Here is a 21,904-nt window from a genome sequence, read left to right on the forward strand (position 1 = left end):
TTGAGTTTACTATGTGAAATACTGATTACAGAGTTAACTCCTCAACAAAAACATTTATCTTGATTAAACGGCTCTATCTTTGCAAAGTTCAAGTGTATAAATTTTTCCTATTGTAAATCCTGACAACAAAACTCTCCCCTTCCCCCATAGACATAACGAAAATGTAGCATTATTGGGAACCTATTGAAGACAAGGACTTTCTACTCTTGTGATGACAACACTTTCCTTCTCCCCTAAGAAAGGAAATCTTGTAGTGAAATTTTACAAGGCAACCTGTTGGCCAGGAGGCTGTATGAGCCATCCCAGAGTCCCCAAGTCCCCCATGAAAAGCCCTGCTACATAGTATCACATTGGACATATCAAAGCTGCTAGTAATGGAGAGCTAAAAATCCTGAGCTCTAGAAGGCATTCCAGGAAAGGGGAGACTCACAATTTTGCATAAAAGTCACAGAACTCCTTGTAGACTTTGACATCACTGTGCCTGCGCTGCAGTTTGGACACAGCCCTCTCGTCTTCATTCCCATTAGCTTCGTGGACACTATTAAGAACTGTCTGGGGGATCTCTTCATTCTCCGGGATAGCACAGGGGCGTGTTCGGCTAGAGAAGGCCATGACGGGTGCTAAGAGCTCCAGAGCTCCGGGATGAGAGCTCGGGATGAGAGCCACAGGGCTCACAGGCAGGAGGAACAATACCCAGACCTCCCAGCTTCCTAGCCAGGGTCACTCCCACTGTTCCCAAGCACGTCAGCAGCTGCCAGGGTCACTACTGACGGGTTTCATGTGAAGAGCTCAGCAGCACAGCACTCAGCTGCACAGCAGCCTGAGTTTACTGCAGCTTCCTAGAAGTTCTAAAAAAACATTCCATAAAGTAGTTACAGTCTTTTTTGGAGCACACTCTCCCCACAGATTGTGACTACAGACGGCTACTCTAGGCCCTCAAGAGAAATAAATTTCCATCTGTCCTGGGTATTTGTCATCAGGCAAAAACACTATTTTCTTAATTTCAGAGAGCATAGAATCTTTTGGAGAGCTTGCTGGGCACCCTACACAAGCTTTCAGTGAGACTGATGTGGCTGGCATCTGACCTGGGATCTCTCAGTCCTGGGGTGTGGATGCAAAGAATCAGCAAACCCCTGAACCTTTAAGTGCTGTTTTGCCTTCTCTTATCATTGTTCTTCAGACACAGCGAGAATTCAATAAAGGCTTCAATGAATAGATTTAAGTAGAAATAGGAATGAAATGAAGTTTAATTATAACTCTTTCATTTAACTTCAGTAAATCTTGCAACAGGTAAGCTAGGACTCTTTAATCTTATCGTAACAGGAAGCTATCATATGCTCTGGCTTCCTTGTTATATTCAGTTAACAGTACTATCTCAATGATAATGATGTAGCCATAAAAGGTCGCAGAATCTTTCTTACTTTTGCTTTCTTCTTTTGCCCGTCCTGGCTTGAACTCAGGGCCTGGGCACTGCCCTTGAGCTTTCTCAAGGCTAGAGTTCTACCACTTTAGCCACAGCACCACTTTCGGCTTTTTTTTTTTTTTGTAAGTATGTGGTACCAAGGAATTGAAACCAGGTCTTTGTGCATGCTAGGCAAGCACTCTTACACTACGCCAAACTTCCCAGCTCTATAGTTCCAGTCCTCTAAGCACAATAATCTGTCCCACCTAAAGCAAGAGATGAAAGGGAACTTATAAAAAAAGATTTTTACCAAAATTTGGAGGTTAACACCTGTAATCCTAGCTCATCAGGAGGCTGAGATTTGAGTATCACAGCTTGAAGCCAGCCCAGTAGACATCAAAAAGCTAGAAATGTGGGGCTGGGAGTTTGGTCAAGTGGCAGAGTGCTTGCCTAGCATGCACAAAGACCCGGGTTTGATTCCTCGGTACCACATACATAGCAAAAACCTGGAAGTGGTATTGTGGCTCAAGTGGTAGAGCTCTAGCCTTGAGAAAAGTCCAAGTACAGTGCTCAGGCCTTGAGTTCAAGTCCCACGACTGGCAAAAAAAAAGAGAAAGAAATGTACTCATTACCTTATATAACTATAATCCCTCTGTATACCATCTTTACAATAAAGTATTTAAAAAAAAAGAAAAAGCTAGAAATGTGGCCAGGAATGTGGCCTAGTGGTAGAGTGCTTGCCTAGCATGCGTGAAGCCCTGGGTTCAATTCCTTGGTACTGCATAAACAGAAAAAGCCACAGCCGGAGCTGTGGCTCAAATGGCAGAAAGCTAGCCTTGAATAAAAGAAGCTTGGGGACACTGCTAAGGCCTCGACTGTTCAAGACCCAGGACTGCCCTCCCCCCACCCCCCACCCCCGCAAAAAAAAAAAAAAGAAAGAAAGAAATGTAGCTGTGGCTCAAATGGTAGAGTGCTAGCCTTGAGAGAGAAAACAAACAAACAAAATACCAAAACAACAACAAAAAGGTCTCTTTTGTCTGTGGAGTGTGTCTGTTGAATGACTTGTTGAGGACCTAGGCCTGCCTGAGGTTCTACATTCCATGACTATTGATTCCTCCCACAGAGATTCTATCATCTATTGACAAACCTCCTCATCACAACCTGGGTCTTTGGGAAAGCCAGGACAGGTCTTAGCCCGTTCAACCCTTTGTCTGGATAACCAGAATAGAGAGTTTTATAAACTCATTACTTAGCATTTCTTGTGTGCCAAAATCTATCACTTGATGAAAGATGGAATTGGAGCCATGGGCGAGTGTGTCTCACACATTGTTAGGTAAGGGCCACAGCTGCCACTAAATTGGCCTAATCTAGTGTTTACCGAGATGACTTCAGAGTGTCAAATTCTACCAGTCTGCTAACTCCATGATTTCAAACAAAGTTCACCTACAAATGGCCTACAATAAGTAACGTGCTTAGAGACATAGTACAAAACACTGCAGCTATTTATAGGAGTTCAAGTACTTGAAGTCTGGATATGATCATAACTACAGTTACCACAATAAAAAAAAACTTTAAAAATAAAGCAACATTGGACTGTGATCCTCCTATCTTGGCTAGGATTACAAGTGTGAGCCTCGGGCTCCCAGGAGTAGTGTAGCAATTATTGATTCAGAACCTTTATATGTTAGAGACTTTGCTGAGTGCTGGAAATTGAGACCTAAATGAAAGGGGGGGGGAAGCTGTCCTGTGGGATAGTGCAGGGCAGTTATGTAAACAATTACTTATACTACAATAGTTACAACACAAATTCATTTGGCAGACAGGTGTGGTGTTGGGTACCTCTAATTATTCCTACTACTTAAGAGACAGAGGTAGGAGGATTCAAGTGTAGGCCAAGCAAAGTTTGGGAGACCCTATTTAAAAAAAATAATAAGCCAAACATTGTAGCTCAAAAAAATATAAAGCAACTTTTTTTTTCATTTTGGGGGGAATGAATCCAGAGCATTGCATATGCTAAGGCAAGTGCTCTACCACTAAGTTACACTCATTTTTCCCAGACTACTAAAAACAATTCAACTATGAATTGCAATTAATGGAGCTAGACAGTTATATCTTATGCTTTGGCTTTGAAGACAAACACACTGTGTTTTCTTTCAAAAGAGAGAGGAAACAAACAGATAAAAGTCATCTAGAAACGGATAAGGATTTGCCATCAATATGTCATTTTGACTTATGTGTTAAAATTGTTTCTTAATTCTTGACTGAACAACCCTCACCCCACCCAAACAAAGCAAAACAAAACATTACCATAGAAGCATGAGAAAGAGAAGAAAAACACATTTTTCTTCAATTAGCTTGAAATGAAAAGACTTGCACATTTTTTGCATACTGGGATTATCAAAGTAGAGCCTAGGGAGGCCAGTTAAAACAGTGCATACCTGTAATTCTAGCTACTAGGGAGGGCGGAGGGAGGAGGTCCTTGAGTTTGAGGCTAGCTAAGGCAAAGTTTAAGACCCTCTCTCAAAACCAATATTAAACAAATTTAAACAACAAATAAGGGAAGCAACATTTAGACTTTGTTATAGATTGTTAAGTATAACTGAATAGAGTAAATGAGAAAAAATCATTTAACTAAAATAACTGGATTATCCTTCTATTACCATTAATGCACCATTCTAGTACTGGAAAACAATCCAAACATCTAAGAATTATGAGGCTGTAACTAGGCTAATGCAATTATCACGACTATTTTTCCTTTTAAAAATCTTTTGGAAGCAAAACTTATCTGAAAGACATACTTGGTATGGGAGATGGAATTACTGTTCATTTACCTGATAAGGAAAAATGAGTGGAATTCTATTTGGATGCAGGCTGAAAGCTTTCAGGAAGTAAACCAGCAATTACCTACTTCGCCCTAAAATCAACAATTCAAATACAATGCTTCTAGTAGACAGAGATAAGGCAAACATTCCTTCTTAGGTGTCTGAAGCCTATGGAAATCAAACTTGCATGAGCGTGGCCCCTCAGGGCCACAGATCCAGGAGCAGCAAGGGACCATCCATGTCAGGTAGTCTGGCTCATGCTCTGTGCCCACAGAGTCCTAAATGTGCTCCACAGGGCAAGAGATACTCTGCCTAGAAAGGGCACAGGCACTGAAAATCAATAGTTCAGTTACTCAATCTCAGCCAAGTTCAAAAGTAGGGACAGCCTACTTAAGGGCTCCCCACATCGCCCCCTAAACCCTGCTATCTATCAGGGCTCAGAAGGGCCTAGCACTTGGCTTGGCTTTTAAAAGTGCTATACTCTTACTGCTTGGGCTACATCTTCACCTACCAGGGGCTTATTTCTTTTCTTTTCTTTCTTCTTTTTTTTTTCAGAGGCCTATTTTTTAAAAAGCCTCTTTCTCTGGACGATCTCTGTTAAGTTTCTCAACATGACCCAAGCAACAAAACTTTCCATCCAACAAAGAATTCTGATGTGTAAACAATAATGGGAAATGCAAAGAAGAGGGATGGAAATGGTCTTCATAGCATGATCCCTTCTCATGACCCTCTCTGGCACTAACATTCTGAATCATAAGCAGCAAATAAATAAATTTCCCTACAGAAACACAGCAGAACTAACCTACTGCCTGTATTAAGTCTCATTACACAGGCAATCCACCCAAGAAATACACTAAGAGACTAGCCTAGGGAAGCTGCAGAATATGCTGCCAAAAGATATGCCCACTAAGAAATAACTCATGTTTTAGGATTAGAATTCCTAGCCAGAGTAATAAGGCAAGAAGCAAGCATAAAGGGTATCCAAATAGGGAAAGAGGAAGTGAAACTTTCCCTCTTTGCAGATGACATGATTCTGTATTTAAAGAACCCTACACACTCCATGCCCAAGCTCCTTGAGCTGATTCAAAACTTTGGCAAAGGAGCAGGGTATAAAATTAACCCTCAAAAATCAACTGCCTTCCTCTATGCCAACAATGAGAGGAACGAGGCAACAATCAGGAAAGCAGCTCCTTTTGCAATAGCCTCAAAGAAAATAAAGTACCTAGAAATTAACTTAACTAAGAATGTAAAGGACCTTTTCGATGAAAACGTTAAATAAAACCCTGAAAAAGGAAATTAAAGCAGAACGGAGGAAATGGAAAAACCTCCCATGCTCCTGGATTGGAAGAATCAACATCGTGAAAATGGCAATCTTGCCAAGGGCTAGCTACAAATTCACCGCAATACCCATCAATATCCCAATGTCATTCTTTAAAGAAATAGAAGAGGCAATCCAAAATTTCATGTGGAATAATAAAAGACCCCGTATAACAAAAACACTTCTTAGCAGAAAAAACAGCGCAGGAGGAATTTCAATACCAAACTTTAGACTCTATTACAGAGCTATAATTATCAAAACAGCTTGGGACTGGCACAAGAACAGACCTGAAGACCAATGGAATAGAACTGGGGACCCAGATATTAAACCACAGACATGTGGCCACCTAATCTTTGATAAGAGAACCAAAAAAAAAAAAAAAAGAATGGAAGAAAGACAGCCTCTTCAACAAGTTGTGCTGGCAGAACTGGTTAAGCACTTGCAGAAAACTAAAGTTGGATCCTTTTTTGTCACCCTGCACCAGGATTAACTTCAAATGGATCAAAGACCTCGAGGTAAAAGCAGATACACTGAAAACTTTACAAGAAGGAATAGGAGATACACTAGGTCTCCTTGGCAGAGGTCGAAACTTTCTTAATAAAGATCCAGAAACACAATAGATCAGAGAAAGTCTGGATAAGTGGGACTACATTAAACTGCAGAGCTTCTGTATGGCAAAGGACATAGCTAACAAATTAACTAGATAGAAAGCCTACAGAATGGGAGAAGATCTTCACTGACCATACAACTGACAAAGGCCTCATATCTAAAATATATCAACAGCTCAAAAAATTGAATCACTCCAAAACTAATCTCCAAAAGAAACAACCATCCCAGTAAAAGATGGGCCAAAGACTTAAAGAGAGTCTTCTTCCACTATGGAAAGCAATATGGCAGTTCCTCAAAAGACTAAACATAGAACTCCGCTATGACCCAGCAAATCCACTACTTGGCATTTACCCAATCATCCAGAAACGAGGACATACTACATCCACTAGCAGAACGATGTTCATTGCAGCACTATTTACCAACCCAGATGCCCCTCAGTTGATGAGTGGATCAACAAGATGTGGTATTTATACACAATGGAATTCTATGCTGTAGTCAGAAAGAACGACATTGCCCCATTTGTAAGGAAATGGAAAGACTTAGAAACAATCATATTAAGTGAAGTAAGCCAGACTCAAAGGAACATAGGCTCAATGGTTTCCCTCATTTGTCATAATCAGTAGAAACCTTGGGCTTCCTAGCAGAGATTTACAATAGAACAAAACCTACATACATAAAGCCATACAGCAGGTTGCCAAATGTAAGGACCTCCAGGATAAAGAAACAAAAGCCATATAACGAGTGATTGTTGTCCTTAATGTACTATGTCATCTCTCAGCTCTTTTGCTGTCCCTTGGCTATCTCATATTGTTACAGTATTTCACCTTGTTATCTGATATATTTATTGTGTATATGCATATTTGGTTATTTGAAATCAGACAGGGAAGGGGGAAAACAAGTTGAGGGGCGGGGGTGGTGGGAGGGAAATGGGGACCAAGACATGAGAAAGGGCATCAATGTATGTGAAGTAATGCACCCTCTATCTGGTAAATATAATGTAACCCTTCTATTAATTACAATAAAAATATATGAAAAAAGAGAAATAACTCATGTTTGTACATCCACCCATGTGGGAGTATATACACACTGGGATAGGATCAACCAGCCCTCACGTTCATTTGACAAAGCTGAACTGGCCCGCTTCCATCATCCAATATAATAAAGTGAAAGAGTGGCAGAAAAGAACCAATGATAATCCTCCTAGCCACTTTGACATCTTGGTCTGTTCTTTTGCAAGTACTTGTATACCATAAAATAAACACGCTTGGTGTAAGGTGACTATAATCATTTTTTTTTTTTTTAGGTGGGTCAGGGCGCTGTCCCTGGGCTCTTCAGCTCAAAGCTACTTTCCTACCCCTGGGTCTTGGGCATTGTCTCTGAGCTCTTCAGCTCAAGACTACCACACTACCCTTGGGCCAAGCCCCACTTTGAGTTTTCTAGAGAGGTTAACTGGAGATAAGAGTCTCAGGTTCTTTTGTGCCGGGGCAGGATTTGAACCTTGATCCTCAGATCTCAGCCTTCTAAGTAGCTAGGATTATACTATGTGCCCAGTCTTATCTTTTTCTTTTTAGACAGGGTATCACTAGGTTCAGACTGGCCTTTAACTCATGATCCTCCTGCCTCAGTTTCTCCAGTACTGACATTATAGACATGCTCTGCTACTGCCTGGCTACAAATGATAATTAATAATAGTGGTCAAAGTATCTAGATGAGTGACACATCTAAACAGACACAGAACTACTTTCCTTTTTGGCCTAGCTTTAGCACTGTTTTAGGACTTTGAGTTATTTTATTTTAGTTTGACAAATACAGTACTGTGAATCCAGTGGGTACAATTTTACAAGACAGAATAATGTGCTGTGTCTTACAAAGGTGCTGTTCATTTCTTTAAGAATGCCAGGAACCCAAGAAAATAAGAACTCTTAACAGTATTTTTAATAACTCACATGGAATTGAGTACTTTCTAGTCTACAAACAATCAGTATGTTTCACTTGCTTTCCCTGAAAATGCCTGTAATCCCTTCATTGTTATTCACTTTTACCTTTTATTCTGTGATCCATTAACTTTTCTCACCCCTAAATGTCTTTATAAAACCATATTGTGCCCTGATCAAAACAGACACATTTGAGGAAGCCCTGTGCTTTAAATACAGAATACTATTTTTAGCTGAATGTTGATTTAAGAGATGCCCAGATTACCGGGGAAACCTTTTAGTGCAACCAGGACCTCTTTATATGGCTATACTGGCTACCAGCACCAGACTTTCTGGCTCTAAATTATGTTCTTATTTTAGTTCTGACTCAGCAGAGCTATCTCACAGAACACTGACCACAGAACCCTGGGACAGGAAGTCAATAGGAATTTTTACTCTGTGACTAAGCTGAATGTGAGGCCTACTTTCTTCAATAGGGTTTTAAAAAAAGAGCAAGAGAAAGAATTTTAGTATGAAGGACGCAAGTAAAAATATTTTACTCAAATCTACTCACTCATTGTCATGCACACATACATACACAATTAAACAACATTGGCCATGATCAAGCAGAACAATTGAAAAAAAAAGTAATAATTTTCTTTTTTGCGAACATTAAAAGGAGTTTCTGTCTTTATAAATGTCAAATTTTACGAAGTGCACAGAGAAAGGAAAGAAATTGTTTTAGCTACCACCTATGTTTTATGGAAATTTTATGAAAAAAGTATGTGGAGATGATATAACAAGGTCCCAGAATCTGATCATGACCTGGTCAGCTCACAGCCAGGGCTGTTGGATCTCAAGAATCTTGTTCTGGCTTCTGGCTCATCATCTTTTGGCACAGAATGAAATTCTGAGTTGTGAAAATAGGAAGTTCTTTTTTATATTCTTCTGCTCTTTTCAAGAGGAAGAATTCTATAAACCTAGAAATAATGTGCAGGGACTGGGAGTGTGGACTTACGGTAGTACAAGTGCTTGTTTAGCTCGTACAAAACTCTGGATTTGATTCCTGAGTACCACATACACAGAAAAAGCCGGAAGTGGTGCTGTGGCTCAAGTGGCAGAATGCTGGCCTTAAGAAAGCCCAAGGACAGTGCCCAGGCACTGAGTTCAAGCCCCAGTACTGGCAAAAAAAAAGAATGAAAAAGAAAAAGAAATACTATGTAATATTCAAGTCATGATGACCACAGATAGTGCCACTTACTCTCCTCAGGAATCATCACGTTTTTTCTGGTCACTGGTCATACCAAGTGCCCCACTTCACCTTTCTTCTTAGTAAGCAGTATTGAAGCTGTGTCAGTAGAGGGCACTGCAGAGACAATCCAGGGGATGGATGTTTTCTCACACACCCAGTTCCCAGGGCATAGCAGCCAGCAGCCTTATAAAGCACAGTGCCTTGGGCTCCTGTAACACTCGGTAGTTAGCAGCATCCACCCTGCTGGCAGTTCTACTCAGGTTACTGGCATGCTAGAGGGAAGATTTTGAGCACACAGTTCCAGGACTTTAATTCTGTTTGATGGGCTTTGTGAGGATTCATCTTAGTCCTTGGATAGTAGTAGCTCCATGGATAGCATTTCCAATTTCTTTCCTTCCTTTTTTTCTCCCCCCTCCTTTCCTCCCTTTGTCCCAGTACTCAAGAGTTACACTCAGAGCCTATGTGGTATCCCTTAGCATTTTTGCTCAAGGCTAGTGCTCTACAAATGGAACCATAGACCCACCTCAGCTTTTTGCTGGCTAGTTAGTAGGAGTCCCAGTGACCTGAGTAGCTAGGATTATAGCCATGAGCCACCAGCACTCCTACATACTGAACATTACTTTTCAGATTACTATGTGCTTTTTCTCTCCTGGCTGGACATATATGACAAGGGGAAGCCTGTAGTTGGATCTGTAGTTGGGAGGTCTAGATGTTTGGTGCTTATACAAGGAGGTTAGTCTCACAGATTTACATATGAAACTAGAAAGGGGTAGAAGGTATGGGTTATCAAGACTAAGTCAGATAAATGGAAGTCCACACAGTTGATTCCAATCTTTTTTCTTTAATGCTACTTTATTTTATTTATTTATTTATTTAGCCAGTCCTGGGCTTTGAGCTCAGGGCCTGAGCACTGTCCTTGGACTTTCTAAAGGCTAGAACTCTACCACTTGAGCCTCAGCACCACTTCCAGTTTTTTTTTTTCTACATATGTGGTACCCAGGAATCAAACCCAGGCCTTATTGCATGCTAGGCAAGCACTCTACCATTAGGCCAAACTCCCAGCCCCGATTCCAATTTTTTCCAAGACAGAGCAGTAAGCAAAAGGACTGGCTGTTCAACCCAGGACCTGCCTAGCTAACCCTCCAGTACTGTCTAGGGTGCCTTCCTGACAGCATCCTGCTCTGGTGGCACACTGGTGGCCAGTCTAGGTTCCATAGTATTTCACCAGTAAGGACCTGCGTCATCAGAAGCAGGAGAGCACAATGGCTCTTGCTGCTCCTGCAGAAGGTAGTGGGGGTGAGAATGCAATCCCCAGTACTCAGCCCCTCAGACACAATTAGCTGCGAGGACTGCTGCTTTACTCTGAATGTCACCTACCTCTGCTTCTCATGGCCATTCCTGCTACTTTACTCCTGCAATATAACGAAGCAACATTCCGAAAATAGAATGCTTTTATGGAGTGAAAGGGGTTCCACTGTTGAATACTGTGTATAGAGTCACTCCAGATGTGTGGATCTGAGGAGACACCAGGGAAGAAAAGACAGCTGATGGGGCAGGAGTGAGTGTAGGATCCAGCTCTGGAAGGGTTCAACAAGCTTAACTCAGTGTCTAAAGCAAAGACAATATCTAAAATGCATTAAAATAATGGTTGAAATGCTTTCTGCTAAAAGGACGGGGGGTTAGGAGACTACATATCAACCCATCTTTGCTCACCATTTACTCCTCTCCCAGTCCTCACAGATACATAAATTAAACAACTGGTATGCTGAATTAAAATGAAGAGTCCTGGAAAAACGAGTGCTGTGAGAGAGCAGAAACCAGCTCTGTTAGTCTTCCATTCTCTCCCCTCTCCTCTCTTTTCCTTTGGCTAGGAGGAGACACAAGCAAAACGGCGGGGACTTAAGGGCCTTCCTAAGAACTCCTGTGCCTGCTTGCAGCAGTCCTTGAGGACACTGCTCCGCTCTTACTCTGGGGATCTTGGCCTCTACTGCCACAAAGAGGCCACAGGCGGCATCCAGTTCCCTCATCACCCATAAACCTTCAAGAACAGTGTGCAACAAGGATCCTTAGCAAAGCTTAGGGAGAGGAAGAGACCCATGGAACCCAGGTGAATTACTAATATTTCAGTAATTGTTACAATTGAGGCACAAAGGCACATACACAGGCACCAGGTGGGCGAATTCATGGATGGGACACACCGCTTAATATTTAATTACTTAAATGACATAAAATGAAATTTAAGCCTTCCTCACTGGAGGACTAGGCAACTTTTATAAACAGCACTGTTGCCAGGCATTTTAGTTCAAACCCTTTTATAAACAGAACTGTTGCTGGGCATTTCAGTTCAGGACAGCAAACATGCACTTGAATTACTATGAGCCTATCTATCCAAACCAAGTATTAGTAAAGCAATATGAGATCCAACAATCTCTCACCAAAGGTTACAGATAGGAAAGCAAAAATATAGGGCCAAAAGTTTGGCCTAATGGTAGAATGCTTGCCTAGCATGCATGAAGACCCAGGTTCAATTCCTCAGTATCACACACACAGAAAAAAGCCAGAAGTGGTGTTGTAGCTCAAGTGGTAGAGCTCTAGCCTTGAGAAGGCCTAAGGACAGTGCTCAGGCCCTGAGTTCAAGGCCTAGGACTGGCAAAAGAAAGAAAGACAAACAGAGAGAAAGAGAAAGAGAGAGAGAGAGAGAGACAGAGACAGAGACAGAGAGAGACAGAGAGAGACAGAGACAGAGAGAGACAGAGACAGAGAGAGAGAGAGAGAGAGAGAGATAGCAAAAATATGATAAAAACTAAAAGCAAGTCAAATTATTAGTCTGGGAAAATAGACAAAAAAGTCTTCAAAGAGGTTAGAATCCATTAGCAAATCAAATGAAGCACTAAGAATAATTCCAATCAACTAATAAAATCAAATGGACTGGATAAGTGAAAATACCATTTAGACCTCTAATGGTAATAGTTATGGAGGTTTACCAGAAGTCAATGACTGAGGGACAGGAGTATGAAAAGACAGTGGTAGAGAAAGCCCTAGCCTGATTCTCCTGAATTACAAACAAAAAAAGTGAAGCGGTGTAGGGGGGAAGGTGGCTCAGTAGTAGAGTGCTTGTCTTAGCATGCATGAAACCCTGGGTTCAATTTCCCAGTACCACAAAAGCAGCAAAAGCCAGAAATAGAGTTGTGGCTCAAGTGGTAGAGTGCTAGCCTTGAGCAAAGGAAGCTCTGGGATAGCACCCAGGCCCTGAGTTCAGGCCCCAGGACAGCCCCACCCCCCCCAAAAAAAAATGTGAAGGGAAGGGCCAGGCATAGTGGCTCACCCCATCTATTAGGGAGACAGAGATGGAAGTTCCATACCAGGTTAGGCAAAAAGTTAAAAAGACTCTATATTTCAATCAATAAGCTGGGCATGGTGGTATGCCTCTGTGATCCCAGCCACATGGGAGGCATGGGTAGGAAGACTGTGGTTTAAGGCTGTTCTGGGGATAGAGACCCTACTTGAAAAATGAAACAAAAACAGGATGGGGGTGTGGCTCATGTGGCAGAGTGCCTGCTTAGTAAGTATGAGGCCTTGCGTTCAAACCCTAGTACCACACACAGGAAAAAAAAAAAAAAAAGTTAAAGACAATAGAAGCAATTCAAAATGGTACAACCAAAATTTTACATTCCCATTATATCAAACACTTACTATATGGAATGCACCAATGCTTTCTATGATGAAGGTGGAAACCACCCAGTACAGTTCATTAATCTGACCTCAAATAGAATTAAAAAAATAGTATCATAATGGCTCAGAAGGCAATGTCAGTGTTTTCTCATCCAGAATCAATGTGTACACTTGCTATACAGGTACAGATTGCTTTCAAGTACACAGCTTATATAAACAGACTTTAAAAGGTCAATTTTACCTTTCTATTTGCTTAGTATTTGCATCAAAATTTAGGCAGCCTGAGTCAGTACTCCAGTATTCTGACACTACAATCTCAGGGTTCCCACACAGTTCTGTACAAGCTGCTAAATCACACCACTGTTCATAATTTTGCCCTTTAGTAATACTTGCCTTCCATGCTAGCTTTCAAAGCTGAGGAGGCAAAGAAAGAACTCAGGAGGCTTTTCTCTGGTTCACTCACATCAGGTCTTAAGGCCTGGCACTACCTGAAAAAGGGAAAACTGTCCACAGACCTTGGGATCAAGGACCTGCAATATCTTGAACATCCCTCATGGTGCTTGACACAGAGACACTTTGCTCCTAGCTCTTAGGTATGTATGGCCCCAGCACTTAACTTATTTTTTTTTTTTTTTTTTTTTTTTGGTGCTAGTACTGTGGCTTATCAGGGCCTGGCCACTGTCCCTTAGGTTTTGTGTTCAAGGCCAGTGCTCTATCATTTGAGTCACAGAACCAATTCCAGCTTTGGGGTGGTTAACTGAATATAAGAATCTCACGGACATTTCCTGCCAGGGTTGAGCTCAAGCTAAATCTGCATATCTCAATCTGATTAGCAAGGATTATGGGTGGGAGCCACTGGTGCCAGGGCCCAACACTTAATTTCTAACATTTGCCTGTCCAAAAAAGAGAAGAGGGTTCAATTCAACATATGAAATCACTAATACAAGGTCCTTAGCTTGTGACAAGCTATTAACATTTTGCTTTTTTTCAAATAGATGGGGCTTCCCAAATAGTAAAAATGATGAGGCTCATTTGCTATTTAAAATGAAATACAGTAAATCTTCCAGTAGTTCTAAATTTGTTAGCAACAAAAAACTTTTTTCCTTTCATAAATCATATTCAGTAGGCAAATGGAGAAATTTGGGCTCCTAAAAGTAAGTTATTAAGAGGTGATTCAAGACATTGGATTCAGTTTCTGGCTATACTCAGACTCTTTAAAAAAAATAAGTTGTTATAAAGGTGATGCACAGTTACAGTTACACTTACATAAGTTAGGTAAGGAGTACATTTCTTTTCAGACAATGTCACCCAGCTTGCTCTGTCTCTCCCAATTTCTCCCTTCTATCCCCACCTGCAAGTTATAATGTTCATTTTCGAAATAATGTCTACTAAGGACCACTGCTGCATTTGTTTACCCTTTGTCCCTCCATTTCTATGCTTCTCTTACCCTCCCAAAGACATAAAGAAATAAGACATAAAGAAAAGAAAGAAAAAGAAAACAAAGAAAAGAACTCTCTCCATTTCCTGGATACACTGAGACTCTTCACAGCGAATGTATCCACCTTCAGTAAACCAAGTTTATATTTCCAAAACAAACTTTTTACAAATGAAAGAAATTCATCTCTGTTTCATGGAAGTAAGAGCAGTAACTCAAAACATTCACATTTTTTTCTGGTGGGTGGTAGGGCTTGAATTTGGTCTGGGCACTGTCCCTGAGCTCTTCAGCTCAAGACTACCACCCTACACCTGGGCCTGAGTAGTGTCCTGAGCTCTTCAGCTTAAGGCTACCACCCTACCCTTGAGCCAAGCCCCACTTCCCATTTTCTAGAGTTTATTTGGAGATAAGAGTCTCAGGTCCTTTTGTGCCAGGGCTGGCTTTGAACCTTGATCCTCAGATCTCAGCCTCCTGAGTAACTAGGATTATAGGTGTGAGACACCACGCATCAGCAAAACGTTTACATTTTACTTAGTTCAGTCTCTTACCTGCTCATTAAGAGGTTTTCTGAGATAAATTAATGACAACAAATCAAGATTTTTTTTGGGGGGGGGCCAGTCCTGGGCTTGAGCTCAGGGCCTGAGCACTGTCCTTGGACTTTCTCAAGGCTAATGCTCTACCACCTGAGCCTCAGCACCATTTCCGGCCTTTTTTCTATGTATGTGGTACCGAGGAATCGAACCTGGGTTTTCGTGCATGCTAGGCAAGCACGCTACCACTAGGCCAAACTCCCGGCCAAGATTTTTTTTTACTAGTCATCTTTCCTGACCCTTATACTAACTATATAGATTGGCTTATATATTCATACTTCTGAACATTATGTTAGCTATAGCCTGGTCTGTATATTCATACAATACAACACATGTCAGAAAAAAACAAGCTTCAGTGTAACATTTGCCAATTCGCATAAATCCAATTTTATCCTTCCCCAAAATGTCTTCAAAATTTAGATTACTGAACTTTCCATTTCTCAGTGGTAATGGTCCCTTGTAGCTAGGAATATTACTATAAGTAGACATTCTAAATTAAGGTAAAAGATGTTCTTTCTTTCTATATGCCTTTTCCTTTTCAACCTTCAAGTCACAGTGACCTCACAGGCTTTGATACTTCCTGAATATTGTTACAGATATCAGGACTGGACATCCATTACTGATAAGCCCCAATGAAAGAAAAGATTACAATGTGATGATAGATAATAAATGCGTTAACATTCTCAATCCCCCTAATGAATGAGATTAAGCCAAAAAACCTAGATAAATACATTTTATACAACAATCCAGAAAACACACAACTTAATAAACCTTTTAAACATATTAAGATGACCTTAAGAATTAGACCAAGGCAGCAATGCTACAACTTGTGTTAGTATTTTAAAATAACACCTTTTCTTTTCTTCTTTTGGTGTCAGTCCTAAGCTTTGAACTCGGTCTGGGCCCTGCCCTGCTTTTCTGTTCAAGGGTAGTGCTCTACCACTCAAGTCACAGTTCCATTTCCAGTTGTTGTTAGGTGGTTTACTGGAGGTAAGATAGACTTGCCATATCACCAGGAAAGCAATGACAGCATGAAAACGCCAAACTGATTTAAAAAGTAATTGCATTTGGCTGGGAGTTTGGCCTAGTGGTACAGTGCTTGCCTAGCATGCACGAAGACCTGGGTTCAATTTCTTGGTACCATATATATAGAAAAGCCAGAAGTGGTGCTATGGCTTAAGGGGTAAACTAGCCTTGAGGAAAGCCCAAGGACAGTGCTTAGGCACTGAGTTCAGTTCCAAGGACTGGCAAAAAATAAAAAAAGAAATTACATTTAATAATAATCTTTTAACCATGAGTTTGAGGAAATATTTTCTAAATAGGACATTAAAGAATAAGCCAAGAAAATAACAAACTATCAAAATAAAAAACATTTTGCTTTTCAAGAGGTATTTGTAAGAGTTAGAAAGCAAAGATCTTTCATCTAGAATATATAAAGCACCATTACAACTTAATATTGCAAGTAACAAGCCAATTAAAGATAGACAAAAAAATCTGAACCAATATTTTTGCTAAAAATGATATCCTGACCATAACTAAACATAGAAAATAACTCAACTTCATGAATTATCAAGGAAACACAATTAAAAGCTCAGTAAAATAACCACAGAATGGCTAAAACTGGAAAACAAAAATGGCACTGCTTGTTTACAAAACAAGTGAGCTGCCAGATGAGGTGTCTCACTCCTATAATTCTAACTACTCAGGAGGCTAAGATCTGAGGATCAAGGTTCAAAGCCAGCCTGAGCACAAAAGGACTTGAGACTCTTATCTCCAATTAACCTCTAGAAAACTGGAAGTGGCTCTGTAGCTCAAGAGGCAGGACAGTAGCCTTGAGCTGAAGAACTTAGGGACAATGCCAAGGCCCAAGGGATAGGGTGGTAGCCTTGAGCTGAAAGAGTTCAGGGACAGCTCACAGGCCCAGAGTTCAAGCCCCACAACTGGCAAGACAAGACAAATCAAAACAAAAGAAAAAGAAAACAGCTGAGCTATTTCTCAGAAAATGAAAGCATAGGCAGGGAGTTTGGCCTAGTGGTAGAGTGCTTGCCTAGCATGCACGAAGACCCGGGTTCAATTTCTCGGTACCACATATGTAGCAAAAAGCCAGAAGTGGTGCTGTGGCTCAAGTGGTAGAGCCCTAGCCTTGAGGAAAAAAACCTAGGGACAGTGCACAAGCACTGAGCCCAAGCCCAGGCCTGGCAAAAAAAAAAAAAAAAAAAGTGAAAGCATAGATCTATATTAGGATGTGTACATAACTGTTCAAAGAAGCTTTATTTGAAATAGACAAAAACTGAAAACAAACGAAATATCAGCCAACAAGTAACTGGACACATTATAGTGTAGCTTCCTAATGAAACACCAATAATTGATAATTGGTACCTATTATTGCTACATCCACCAACAAGGATAGATCATAAAATAATTATACTAATGGGATTTGTCTATTACAGAAAAATTTTAGATGAGAAACGAAAACGTGCTTCCTTTGGAAAATAAGCTTCACTACATTACAGAATTAGTATTATGAGCTATATTCTGACATATGTATCCCTACCTTTGGATTCTTTCAGAAGAATGCTGAATTTAAATTCTAAGTTTAAAATTAACACTAGAAGACTGAAGAGTTTAATCTGGAATAAGAGAGAGGCAAGTTCTCAGCTAGCCTAGTTTCTCATTTACTTTTTTATTCAATGGGAAATAGATACTGAACAGTGAACACCTACCAAGCACTGTGGTAAGATGCTATTGATGCAAAGGAAATAAAAGGCTGCAGGCCTTGGAGCAATGAGGGCAAGGGGAGAGGGAGAAGGCGCGCCTGTGAACCCAGTTACAATATGAGTACTATGGATCATACTCGAAAACACATAAGAGGAAGCTTTACTGTTATAAAGCAACGCTAGCAAATGGATACCTCTTCGCACAAAGGGAAAATACTAATGGTGTGACATGTTTGTTCATTGTTAAGACAACTAAATGTGTCTGACTAAATCATTAAATAATGACAGACAAATAATGGCAAAGTGCAACCTTATCCTCTCAATTATTTAACAGACAAAATTAAAATAAGCCAAAAAGGAAACAACAAATTGCAAAACAGGCAAAGAGCAAACAACAAACTGCAAAACGGGTATGGCAGGAAACTCACATCATAGATTGATCTGAGTACTGACTTGTTTGAATCAGGAACATAAACTGGTTTCATAATGATGACCACCCTTTATAAACATAAGTTCTTCATTCATAGAACCACGAGAAAACACACACATGCACACAATCAAGTCCTTAATACAAAGGTCCACACAGAAATTCAAGAAACAGTCACGTAAGTATTCAGGATCTAATATATTTACTTCCAAACCAAAGCAAGGACATTCTCATATTCATGTGCTTTATCTGGAAATATATGAGCTGGTTTAGTCAAATAACCAGAAGGTTACATTTGCTTTGTATTTCCACTCCTGATTATCCTGATCCACTCAGAAATCAAGAAAAGAGATATCCAAGGTTAGTCTACAGAAAAGGAGAGCATGAAGACATTCCTAAGAAGCAACACACAGAAGCTCACTGCTGCATTCCTGTAAGTTTGAAATTGCACCTTTTGATTTATACTCATTCCAAATGGCAGGCACAGCCCTCATTTTACAGGCATCTAACTGAAAGTATGAAAACAGAGGAGACAAAAGCATATCTCAGCGCTAGGTCAGAGGGAGCCAAGGTTTTCTATAAAGCACCATATAAGAAATACTTTCCAGGCCGGGAGTCTGGCCTAGTGGTTAAAGTGCTGGCCTAGCATGCACGAAGACCCGGGTTCGATTCCTCGGTACCACATACATAGAAAAAAAGCCGGAAGTGGTGCTGAGACTCAAGTGGTAGAGCTCTAGCCTTGAGAAAACCCAAAGACAGTGCTCAGGCCCTGAGCTCAAGCCCAGGACTGGCAAAAAAAAAAAAAAGAAATACTTTCCAGGCCAGGAGTTTGGCCTAGTGGTAGAGTACTTGCCTAGCATGCTCAAAGCCCTGGGTTCATTTCCTCCAGAGCACATATAGAAAAAGCTGGAAGTGGTGCTGTGGCTCAAATGGTAGAGTGCTAGCCTTGAAAAAGCCCAGGACAGTGCTCAGGCCCTGAGTTCAAGCAAGGACTAGCCAAAAATAAAAAAGAAAGAAAGAGAGAGAGACAGAGACAGAGACAGAGAGACAGAGAGAGACAGAGAGACAGATACAGAGAGAGAGAGAGGTGGGGGGGGGAGAAATACTTTCTGGCTGGGAATGTGGCTTAGTGGTAGAGTGCTTGCCTAGCATGCATGAAGCTCTGGGTTCGATTCCTCAGAACCACATAAGCAGAAAAAGCTGGAAGTGGCGCTGTGGCTCAAGGGGTAGAGGTTAGCCTTGAGAATAAGAAGCTCAGGGACCAGCCCAGGACATGAGTTCAAAGCCCAGGACTGAAAAAATAAAAACATTAAAAAAAAAAAAAAAGGAATACCTCCAACCTTTCTGGGCCATACCACTGTTTCACAATTCAACTCTGCAAATATAACAAAACCATCACAGACAGCAAGTACAAAGAAAAATGGCTGTGTTCCAATAAAATTTAATTTATGGACGCTGACTTTGCCATAAATTTTATATAAATTTTCACATACCAATAAATAATCTGCCTATACCATGGCTAAAGGGCCCTGGGTTTTGTTTGTTTTTAAATTTACCTTTATTGTGTTGAAAAAGAGATATACAGAGTGGTTACAATTACATAAGTAAGATAATGAGTACTTTATTTCACCAGTACTGGGGCTTGGACTCAGGGCCTGGGCACTGTCCTTTGGCTTTCTCAAGATTAGTGCTCTACCACTTGAGCCACTTCCGGCTTTTTTCTGTGTATGTGGTACCAAGGAATCAAACTCAGGGCTTCCTGTATGCCAGGCAAGCACTACCTACCATTAGGCCATGCTCCAGGCCCATCTGGTCCATCTGTACATTTCTGGTTGAAATAGCCCTATGTTTAGTCTTTTGAGGAACCTCTATACTACTTTCCAGAGTGGCTGTACCAGCTTTCATTCCCACAAAGTGTAGTAGTGGTCCCTTTTGGTTACATACACACCAGCACTTACTATTGTTTGTTTTCTCGATAATCGGGCCGTTTTCTTGCTTTCTCGAGCTTCTTTGCTAAATGTTGCACTCTACCACTTGAACCACACTGCCACTTCCAGTGTTTTGGAGATAAGAGCCTTATATATACCTTTTCTGCTAGAGCTAATGTTGAATCCTAACCCTAGATCTCAGTCTCCAAAATACCTAGGATTATGGGTGTAAACTACCAGCTTCTGGCCCAGTCAGTCTATTCTTGAATCTGGAGTAGTCCCTACTCAGATTTCTTACATTTAAGGGCCAGCAAATGTGTCTGTGTGATTTTTTAATTAAATATTTTTAATTTTTTGGACAATATTTTTTGGATAATGTAACTCCTTTCATTCTCTCCCAGTTCTTCCCTCATGTCCCTGTACACAAGTTGTACAGTTCATTTTCAACATAGTGTCTAATGAGTACTACTGTTGCATTTGCTTGTCCTCTCTCTGTCCCTCTATTTCTGTACATAACTTTGAAATTTTAAAGAAAAATTAATTGCTCAAGTGTATTGGACATTCAGGTTCCCTCAAAACAAAACAAAAATAGCACATTTGGGTATAAAATACTTTGACAGAATATATAGCTATATATGGGTATACTGTGGAAGTTATTTGAGGGTGTCAAAAATTCTGTAGTAGGGTTAGAGACATGGCTCAGAGCTAGCCATGAGTGAAAATGTCAGGTACTGAGTTCGAGTTCTAGGTGTTTAACCTAAAGAACGAAGGAAAACAAAAATTCTATAGAGCCAGTTGCTCTACAGCAGGGTATGACTCAGAATGATTTCACAGTCCACTGACACCCTATTGTCCTCAAATACTGTGGGTCTTACAAAACACGCAAAAAGTAACTTTCAGCTCATGTTTGACTATATGAGGATTGTGCTGTTATATAGGTGCCCGCCTCTAACACGTTAGGTTAAAAATCTGTTAAATCCAGTGTTTGTCACACTGCCTTTCATACTTGTTTTTACAAATAATTTTAAACTCAAAGTTAAATTATATTTAAGTATGTGATGGTGCTACTTTAAACAATTTTAATTTATGTTTCAGAGCAGGCTTTTAAACTATACGCACGCGTGTGCGCAGACACACACACACACACACACACACACACACACACACACACACACACAGTTTTCTGACTTCTTCCAGTCTCTGTTCTCTTTTCTGTTAAGAGTCCACACACATGCCAAGACAACAAACATGTAAGAAAGAGTTATTAATGTAAGAATGGGCCCTGTGCAAAACTTGAGAAAGAATTAAAAATGTTTGATAGTTCATATATTCCCTAAGGGGTAAGACAGTGTCCCTTTATCACTACAAAGTTATTTAGCATATAGTAGACAGTAAATATTAACTGAATGATGATCGAACCCTATGGAGACCACTATTTCAAAGAATATTGACTGTCTCACTGAGTCGGCAGTGAGCATTTTATGAGATGGTAAATGAAGCTCAATAGCAGTAGTTATTATATCCCATTAAAAAAAAAGACCTACAGGACTATATACCTTATCCATCTGAATGACTCTGAAACTTGGGGGTGAATTAACTCCAAGCTCTTCACTCTGATTCCTCTTAGTCAAGACATTCAAGTTAATACTAGAAAATAGGTTTGTTGTAACTATCTGACAAAAGTGATGAAAAACCGCAGATATAAACTGTAGTGGTCATTCTCTCAACATTAGGGGAGAGATGGATGGGTAGGGGAAATGACACAAATCCCTTCTATCACCAGGCAACTGTGTCACCCAAATAGGTGGAAAAGTACTTT

The 21,904-nt window shown here is 40.5% G+C and overlaps 1 protein-coding gene across 9 annotated transcripts in view; it reads right to left on the reverse strand.

Moving 5' to 3' along the window:
* Lims1 (LIM zinc finger domain containing 1) overlaps nucleotides 1–21,904 on the reverse strand; it is a 122,618-nt gene that overhangs the window by 30,091 nt on the left and 70,623 nt on the right. For 2 of the 9 annotated variants that reach the window (XM_090336273.1, XM_090336272.1), the window contains exon 1: nucleotides 431–730. The exons of 6 other annotated variants lie outside the window; for them this stretch is intronic. In XM_090336273.1, coding sequence (XP_090192399.1) covers nucleotides 431–612 — 182 coding nt within the window. In that variant the 5' untranslated portion in view covers nucleotides 613–730. Of the gene's footprint in view, nucleotides 1–430; nucleotides 731–21,904 lie in introns of those variants that run through there. One more of the 9 variants, XM_090336274.1, reaches the window with a different exon arrangement.

Source organism: Megascapheus bottae, chromosome 7 (assembly GCF_031878675.1).
Source record: "Megascapheus bottae isolate mThoBot1 chromosome 7, mThoBot2.hap1, whole genome shotgun sequence".
NCBI lineage: Eukaryota > Metazoa > Chordata > Mammalia > Rodentia > Geomyidae > Megascapheus > Megascapheus bottae.